The sequence below is a fragment of the Adiantum capillus-veneris genome, chromosome 5, assembly GCF_014529385.1.
Source record: "Adiantum capillus-veneris isolate H3 chromosome 5, ASM1452938v2, whole genome shotgun sequence".
Classification (NCBI taxonomy): Eukaryota; Viridiplantae; Streptophyta; class Polypodiopsida; order Polypodiales; family Pteridaceae; genus Adiantum; species Adiantum capillus-veneris.
The window spans coordinates 112,499,540-112,509,597 of NC_140935.1; the positions used below are offsets into that span (position 1 = coordinate 112,499,540).

General features: G+C 40.5%; 1 protein-coding gene across 1 annotated transcript; it reads right to left on the minus strand.

Annotated features, from left to right (window-relative positions):
- Window positions 1-6,944: 6,944 nt before the first annotated feature.
- Window positions 6,945-7,765, minus strand: LOC147457928 (uncharacterized). The gene is made up of 2 exons (XM_086511726.1): window positions 7,451-7,765; window positions 6,945-7,055 (listed from the first exon to the last, which is right to left on the minus strand). The coding sequence occupies exons 1-2, from the start codon at window positions 7,763-7,765 to the stop codon at window positions 6,945-6,947; spliced, it is 426 nt and encodes a 141-aa protein (XP_086367852.1).
- Between the last annotated feature and the right edge of the window lie 2,293 nt (window positions 7,766-10,058).

The window sequence follows — 10,058 nt, forward strand, 5'->3', positions numbered from 1 at the left end:
ATTACAAACTATCCAACTCGAATGCATAGTACAAAGGAGGATCCGCAAGTCAACGAAGCAAAGTTGCAGGAAGAAGAGCCTATGACTCTACAGGAACCAAATGCTGATTTTGTCTCTCCAAAAGACATATCAGAGGAAATGGTGGTCAAGCAGGAGCTAGAACACACAGATGAACTCACAAGTGTGAACAATGAAGAAGAAGACGACAAGGAGTCCAGGCCAAAGATTGCTCAAGTCACTCAAGAGAACACAGGCAATCTAGTACCAAAGAAGATCAACTTTTTGCTAAGTGCACAAGACGGAGTCAATATGAATTTTATGGCAGAAATTGATACAAATTCCACGACTAATGTCATGTCATATGGCATGTAGTTACTTCTAGGTAAGCCAAAGCTTTATGATATTCAGATAAAGGTAAATCTCTCACCTAAAGTGGATGTTATAAGTATGGGGATTGCAGAAGCTACTCTCCAACTACACTCACAGAATGTCAAAGAAAAATTCTTGGTGGTAGATTCTCAACAAATGGGAACACACTTGATTTTGTCCAAGCCATGGGAACAAGTCTTTGAAGACGAGCCTGAATCTTCAACAATGGTCATCACGGCAAGCTATCAAGTGGCAACAGAGGTCAAGCCTGCAACAGTTCAAAGATTCTTGGCTATTGAAAAAGGCAAAGCTAAAGTAAGCCCACAGTCTCTAGCACAGCCAATGCAAGTGCAAGACAAAGCCTCTACATCAAAAGCCTCTACATCAAAAGCCAAACCATCAACAAAACAATGGAAACCCAAGAAAAAATTCTATCAACCGAAGTCTCCATCGCCCGAAAGTCTCCAAAGGAAGTCAAAACAGGTCAACCAAGTGCTAGTATCCAAGGCACATATTAAAGTTAATGATCCAATTTGGATACAATCACAGGAACAACCTCAACAAGCAAAGGTAACAAGATGGATCACATCAAGAAAGTCAATTATTGCACAAGGCTACAAGAAAGGAAATTCAGATGTTTGGGTCAACAAGCCCAAGATAACAGCCTGGCGATATCCATCCCATGACAACCACTCAGTCAGGAATCAACAAATCCGTCAACGCACGTCAATCACATAACTCAACCAAGAGAAAGGACAGGTACAAAAAGAAAAAGAGAAGGTCTTCCACTGGACAAACCATACAACAAGTTTGGGTAATGAAATCAGAATTCTACCAGACTACCCAACAAAGTCAAGTGAAGATCACCTCCAAGCAAGTCCAAAGATTCATTCCAGTCGAGTTACTCGAACCACAAGGATTCTATGAGGGTAAGTTTCAAATCTGGTTACCTAAGGTAGTAGCTTATCAAGGAATCACCAAGGAAAAGCAAGAAACATCAAGAAATGAAGAGCAACCACCCGCTACACCCAAGAGTACTACAACCTATAGATGGATCCCTCGTCAATTACTACAAGAGCAAGGCTTTTACAAAAGTAACAGCCATATTTGGAAATTAAAGAAAAGGTACCATCAAGTCAAAGAAGAAACAAGGCAAGTGGCAAAAGACATCACACCAGGCCCAAGAACAATGTGGGTTCCAAAATCCGCGATTGAGGCTCAACAACAAGAAAGATACACAACTCCTTTACAGCCACTTAACAACAAAAAGAAAGCAACGGTAAATGCGGAGGTCACAGTTTTGAAGAACACTATCTGGAAGAAGAAGACTTCATCAACCATTGCTTCAACATCAATACCTGTCTCATCAAGCGACCACAATTTGCTACCAAGGAATGAAGAGGAGATATATGACAATGTATTGGACAACATGGAATCTCAAACAAAAACTAATGAGAAAGGCCTAAATATCAAAAGAATATGGAATTGGATTTCAGGCCGCGATCAGGTAAGTCCAAGTCGCCATTAAACTTACATGGCATAAGAGTCTAGAGTCGGGTAGCTAAGCGACTAAATGAGCGAAGTGTCAGACCCAAGATTCAAGTTAATATTTTTCTGTGGTCTATGAGTCTAGCTAATAGGTATAAGCTCAAGCTAGAGAGTTGAGCATACATAAAGTCATGTTGCTCATGCTGGAAGAGGTGAGCATAAGAGTCAAAGTCCATATAATAATACTAATAATTAAAAAAAACACTCACGCACTTGACACAGTGAGGAAGAGTGGAGAAACCTCAACAGAAAAAACCCTTCTTGTGAGTAGTGAAAGCTTTGGAAGCACTCATGCTATATGTTTTGCTCACTACACTAACTCCAGGAAGAACCCATCAATACTCTTCTCTCGCACCGCATCTTGTTTAACATGCATAACTCTGTGCACGCATATAGATGTCCCATCATTGGACATATGCATTAGGCACTCTTTTTTATTCCACACATGCACTTACACAAACAAATGACGATGACCAAGCGGAAACAGGTTTTATAAGCCTTTGCTCAACAACAATGACACTGACTTCAAGCTACTAACACTTATCCGTGTATATGGCCATATGAACTTTAACTCAGCATAACTCTATAACATCAGAACCTAAGTACATATAGCCTCACATTTAATTATGACTAAAGACATTTTTTCCCACTGGGTTTTTCCCTTTAGTCTTATCCAAGTATCCAAGACCTTCATTTTGCACATACGCTACATTTTACTTTTACTCTTTTATTTTTTATAACAACAAAAACAAGAAGAACCACGATATCCCCACACTACTAATTGCAAATCTACTAACAAGTCAAAAGGGAGAGGCCAAAAAACAGCTTGACAAAGATTCAAGTCAACTTACAGGTATAACTGCGAGATAACAACCACAGGAAAAGCAAATACTAGAGCTACAATGACAACGACCTGCTGCACCAACAAGTCGATACAACCTCACGCAATTCAAGATACAACAACCAATTGGAGGGGGAGAGTTCCAGGCTTCACATACAATACAGGTACAACTTCAAGGCAGCTTCAACATCACGCAAAGCAACCAACTACAAAAGAGGCTACCACAACAACTTCAACCAACACCAAGACATCAAGAACTCATCAAGGCCACCAAAGACACAGGGTCTTGTCGGGGACGACAAGAATTTGGGGGGAGAGAGTGTTGAAAGGACGCCCTTTCAACAACGTTTCCACAAAGATTCCATTAAGATTACTCAAAGATTTTGTAAAGATTCCACATGAAGATGGTGATGAAGTAATGAAGATGAAGATGGATGCTGCAACATGAAGATACGAGTTCATGGACGTCATCGAATATCCCGTTATTATTATTTTGAGCCATTACAGCCACTTTTGTAATGTTTACGGGAACCTCATATTTTAAATCGGCACTTGTATTTTGGCCGCAGATTCTTGTATCATGAGTAAAGCCAACTCAGTTTCTTGTAATTAAACTCTGTAGAAGCCTAGGGACAATTCAGGTCATTTGGCCGGACATTAGGTTTGAAGGCTTGGTATATAAGCTGAAACCTAAGGCTTTGTAAAAAACACATTACGTTATCTCAATTAATATACAGTTGTGGGTTCTGCAGCACACAGTAGTGAGCTTCACGCACACACACGACGCGTCGCGCACACTAATCACATTGCAGAAATGAGAGTAGGAGCGTGTTAGCATTGAGGAGCTCTCCACGTTGACGCAAGCAATGCAAGCCGAGGACCACATCGCGAGCCCACCTGCTACGAGCTATATTTGGTCGTAAGTACCTCAAACGACATCCGTTCTGAATGATCGAGTAGTCGTTAGAATCAGGGCGAGAAGCTCTTCGTGTTGATGTCTTTGTAGATCAGTTCCAGACACTTTGGAAATTGCTGTTTTGAGTCTATCGCGACAGCGATTAGAGGTCTTACAGTTATGGTTTTCAGGGTTTAGGTGTTTGGCCACATAGGATATGTCCTTGTGAGTCTTACCCTGCGATTTCGAGTCATTTCGATATGATTTGAGACTGCTTCGAGCTTGTAGTGTTTCGTAGGATGCGTTGTCTGTTTCTTTGCTTTATGGTAGTGTTGTGGTAGGATTAGTGACTGTAGAGTGTTTTTCGTGTCTAGCTCAGGGTTGACAACCCAGAGATTGCCTCCATGCCCTAGTCGGGTCAGCTACGTCCTCAGATTGACAGTTTGTTGGTCTGTGTTCTCGCTGTGCTCCATCGTCCATCGCGGCGTACCCATTAACAGGACGTCATCCTAGCATAGGGAGGACATCAATATAATGTCAATTCGAGGAGTAGGATCCGGCTAGGGCATGGAAACACACAAGTGTCTTATGCGTGCCAAATGGAGGATTAGAAGGTGAAACCTACACACAAAGAAAGCTACGAAGAGGGTATGATGTTTCTACGAGGAGTGAACACACTACTTACTCTACCATTCGGCCTAATCTCTCACACACAAGCTTAATCATGCACTACTCTCTAATCAATCACTAATCCAACTCTAATCAAGCACACAATGAGCATAGAATAGCATAGAATGACCATACCGGGCACCAACACTCTACACAAGCCTACACACACTTTGCAGCATGCTTAAACAAGAGGGAAATATGAAAAAAGAGAGAGATTAATAAAAAAACCAATAATCTTTGATTAATCAAGTATTGATTACACCATGAGAAAATGAGAGAGAAGAGGTTAGAGTTTAGCTATTGTCATGAGGCCGAATCGTCCATGCACGTGCGTAGAAAGCTCAAAAACTCCATAGCCATCTCCTCTTCACAAAGCTTATCTCAAGTGAGTAAGAATCCCCTTTCACATTGTGTGTTTTGAGTTATATACTCTCTAGGCTTTTTAGAAGTGGCCGGGCACCCAAATGGCCAAACTCACTTAATCTCTATCTGCACTGCCTAGGATCTAAATATAGCTGAATGTTTACAACTTGGAACTCTTGATGAGCCCAAAACATAATTACAACCCGCATTTGCGGTCATTTGACGGAAAATCCTAAAACTTAAGTGACCGTAACTCCATAGATAGTCATCAATTCCAACTCTTCTCTGCATATGTTGGTTGTATTTTCTTCATCTTCATCTTTACTTCGCATCCGCATCATCTGGCCTCGTTAGCATTTACTAAAAATAGTAAATAGCATCTTTGACTGGTCCATTTGGCCATTGTTGACTAGCCGCCAAACACTTCCCACCATCCGATTTCAGTGCACGTCCTTGTGCGTCGCCTGGTTGGCTGGCACTGGAGAGATTTGAAGTTGGTGGTGAATGTTGTTTTGAAGAGCTGTAAACTATTGGGTTGAGTTGTTGGTGTAATATGAGATTTGGAATTTGGGTTCAAGTAAAAGCAATTGGCTTGAGTTATTAGCAAAATAGAAGGCTATGTATAGTACGTTAGGGTTTGGAAACCCTAGATTACCAATGGGGAAAAACCTCATGGGAAAAAGTGCCCAAAGGTATGTGATCTCATTATGGGAATATACAATGATGGGTGTTTAGGGACTGAATTGAGTGGGCTTATATAAATAACATGAAAGTGAATTGTTTAAGCCTTCTGTCCGTTGAAAAGGGTCGATGATCTGCCTTGAGTCTGGAGTTGCTTTGTTGCTGAATGTACCTGCAAGGTGAGTGCATGGGTGTAACAATAAAGAGTGCGTAATGCAAATGTCCAATTATGGGACGTTCGATATGCTTGCACAGATTTATGCATGGGTAAGATTATGTTGTGTGAGAGAAGAGTATTGATGGGTGCTCCTCAGAGTTAATGCAGCTAAAAAAGTAAATTAAATCACTTTACTAGCTTCCACTACTCTTGAGAAGGGCGTTTGATGCAATGGTTTCCACTCTCCTAATGTGCACAAGTGCGTGTGTGTTTTGTTTTGAACACTTCGTCTCTCCACCATGATTAAAATAATACATTGACTATGCGCACCTATCCAGAATGAGCGACTTGTTACAATGATGCTCAACTCTTCCAGCTTGAGGTGTAGCCTAATTAGGTAGACTCATAGACCACATAAAAATATTAGTACTTGAAGCTTAGGTCTAACACTTTGCTCATTTATCGGCTCAGCTTCCCGACTCTTGACTCTTTTTTTTTTTGTTGGTGACTTGACTACTGTCTTGAGCTCTCAACAAAGTATATATCTAGACATTTAGAGCTCAGATCCTCAAAAAGAGGGTTATTAAAGGACCATATTGGCAAAGTAGGTTTTTGCTGCCATACCTGGGTGACCTTGGTTGTCAAAATTCCTTGTTTAAACTTTTGGTCCATTATCTGAGAAGATTGGCCAGTTTCTTTTTGTTGGAAGTTGGAGATGACTTCAATCTTCTTTTGCTCGTTTGTCTGCTTTGGCACCCATATGTATCTGCTATTTGTTGTTGGCTTATTTTTACAGACGACATATTGACTTTTTGGACGTGTATCCTTGATCTGTCAGTGTTTATAGCTGAAATTATCTTGAAGTTGTGTAAAATCTGGTCTTGGTGCCTTGGGTAGCCAAATTTGTTTTTGTCCTTTATAATATCCCTGCGCTTAAAGTATATTTGATCGCACAAATATTTTTGTCTGTACTTTTGTATTCAATTGTATCTTTTCCGTGCCTTTTTTGGGAATCACGGTTGGTAAATTCTCTTGAAGATATGTAGGCCTTCTAGATTGAGAATCGTTTTTGAACCTGTTTCTAGCCCTGTTGTTCGATCTCCTATTTTGAGTGGAATTTGATCTTGATTTACCTATTTGAAGCCACTTGCTGTTGTATAGCCTGATATCTTTGGTTTAGGTAACCAAACATTTGGTTGACCACTGTATTAGCCTTGCTCTTCTAAGCTGTACTGGGAGGCAATCCATCCCCATTTGTTTACCTGAATTGTTTGGACTAGGATCATTTACCCAAACTAGATCTTTGACATTGATGTCATTGGCCACAACATAGGTTTTGATGTGCTGCTTGTGTCTTTGTTTACTCTGGGTTGGGTATTTTGGCTGAAAGACCTTTTTATACTTTAGTTGAGATTGTTGGTCTATCTTTCCCTGGGGTGTTGAATCCACAGCTGTTTGTGTTGATTGTTTAGCTGCATTTGTGACTTCCTTGCTGGACTTCTTTGCTTGTGGATGACATGCTTTGGTGAGTTCTGCATCTAAAATGACTTGAACAGTCCTTTGTGCCTCTATTTTTGACAATCTGTTTGAGTCTTTAATTTCCTCTGCCAGCTAGACAGAAGTATGTTGACTCTTTTCTCCAGATGCAATGCTTACCGTGGACTTTGGTTCACATTGCTCTTTATTGATCTGTCTGTAGGTCTTTTGATAGGCTTCATGTGCTTGATGCACCATTTGATTCTGATTGTTCAAGTTAATTTTGAATTGTGTCACCTTTGGTTCTGTAGCATCTTCCATTGGCGAGACAATATTAGGATCTGACTTTATGACCGCCTGTGCCTTTTGACTCAAGTCTGCCTTTGAACACATTGAGATTTCTATTTCTTGGCTTTGAGACTTGATCTCTGGCTTTGTTGAATTGTGTCACCTTTGGTTCTGTAGCATCTTCCATTGGCCAGACAATATTAGGATCTGACTTTATGACTGACTCTGCCTTTTGACTCAAGTCTTCCTTTGAACACATTGAGATGTCTATTTCTTGGCTTTGAGACTTGATCTCTGGATTTGTTGAATTATGATGTACATTCATTAGCTCTGAAATATTTGTGCTATTAGCATTATTATGTAGAATCTTTGATTCCACATTTCTGCTTGTTGAAATCTTCAATGGCAAGTCCTTGACTGCCCGTACCCGCTCTGGTTCTGGGTCACAGATAATTTCTTCATCCACTTCCTCTGACATTGGATCGTCTGCAGCATATTTGTTTGATCTTTCGACTTCAGGCCTGAAAAAGTCCAAGCTATTAGAGACCATCTTTTGTAGCTGATCTTTTTTGGCAGCTTGATTCTCAATCGAAATATCATTGATGCCTTTGACCTCCAATATTTTAGTCATCAGTTTGTCTCTGGTATCTTTTGACAAGTTATGCTTTCTTTCTGGCGACTTTGTATTGGAGACGTCTGGTTTAATGATTCTGCTGCTTGTAGTCTGATACTGTCTTGGTTTTGCTGCTTCATCCTATCTAAGTGCATCTTTACTAGTCAATTGGGTATTAGATGATTAATGCCACATTCGTAGCAATGCACATCTATTCCTATTTGTTCTATATCTGGTCTAGGTATCTGTCCATAATATTGTTGGTATTCGTTGCCCATAGTATCTTTGATCAAATATGTCATCAGCATGACATGTAGATACTTCAAAACCAACACTGACGCTGTCTTTGACTGATTGCCCTTATCTTTTTCGATTGTGGCATTCTCAAGAAGCTTGTAATAGTTTCCATTATAACCCTGGTAGATGGTCGTTTCAGCCCCTGCTTCAGTGACCAACTTTAATTCTATGTCTGTTATCAACATGTGATCCTTTATCTGTGGCTTCTGTATAGTCTTAGGACTATGTTTTCAATTCAATCGTGTATTTGGCTTCTGTTGTCTGCTGAATTGTAAGAGAGTATTGTGACTTTCTTTCGCTGTTTGCAGTTGATAGGGTTTTCCTGATTGCATTAAGTGAGGTGGAGATTGGACTCCCCCCATCCGAGAGTGTTCCCTATCTGTAAGAGGCATCTTTCTTATGCCAGATGTGGATATTCTAGCTTTGTCATCTAGCTTAGCTGATTGAGCTAGGTCTTTGTGAAGCCGTGCTAACTCAATAGCTGATTCTTCCATTGATTGTACGTGTGTTTGTGTTGGTACATTTTGTCGTGCATGTGTAGTGTTCTATACCTGTGACTGTTGTGTTGTGGCACTCATCTGTGTAATGAAAGGAGTTGAATTGTGGTCATACAAATTTAAAGTCTGATCATGTGTCAGTGGAAGCCTAGAGCTTTTAAGGTGCACTTCCCTATCTTCTAGTGATTGACTTTGTGCAATAGTGGCAGTGTGACCAATATTTACCTGGTTAGATATCATTTCGTCATGTGTCCGTTGCTCAATTTGGTCTTGTGGAGTTGAAGGTGACAAGATGAAAGCTGCATCTCTTTCCGAGAGTTTATCTGCCCCAAGATCTAATTCATAGCATCTTCCATCTATATCATAGCTCTTGCCTCCAATGCGCGCTGCCCATAGTGTCCTAGGAACTGACTCGCTAAATGTCCTTTCCCATGTGACTTGAACACATATTTGTCCATCAGAATTTTTTCCGCTTCAATTTGCTCTTTTGATCACTTGCACGGAAAATTGTGCCTGGCAATGCTCAATTTTCAGACTCATTAAGGTCACTACCATTCACTGCAGACAACTGCTTTTGCCCAGATGTATTACCACGTCATTAGGGAATTTCGGAGGTCATTTGGAGGGCCTTCTAAGAAAATGTATTTTTTGCACTCTCTCTCTAGAAAAAAATGGCAAATAAAAGAGCTGGGTCTTTCATAGTAAAATTTCAAAAAGTGTACTTTAAGTAGATTCCTTACTCTTCTGAACATTCGTTCGTAGTGATTGAGGGATAATCCTCTTTTCAGTTGCATTGAATGAACCTCGTCAATATGGAGGGAATGAGGTTAACATGGAGGGACGAAGGCGCAACCGCTATTCACTTTCCATTAAACCTGCACATTTGGCTAATGGCGCACTCCTCAAATGGCACAAATGTTACCCAGAAACGAGCCAAATATCACCTTCACATTGATTTGGACAATGAGTACCAACCATTGATTAAGCGCAGTAAAACAAACACACATATACCTCCCGCTTCCATAGACACGCTCAGAGCTCAGGGAGGAGAAGCTGAAACTTACAAGAGCATTCTCCAAGCTCAACAATGTGAGATTGTTCGCCTTTCACATTTACATTCTACATATCAGGTTACCATTTTGCAACATAAAACAGAGGTACAAGAACTGAAAGGAAAGGTGCGAAGTTGTCAAATGAAGGGCACCATCTTGGGTGGTCGTATCCGAAAGAAGAAATTGCGCAATCTTGAAACATTGCAGGTTGCATCAGGAGGTCTCAAGAAAAGAATCCGAGCATTAAGGTGATGCTTCTTGGTTGGCTACATTGTCTTAGTTAAGTAATCTTTTTGTTTTTTCTTGTTATGC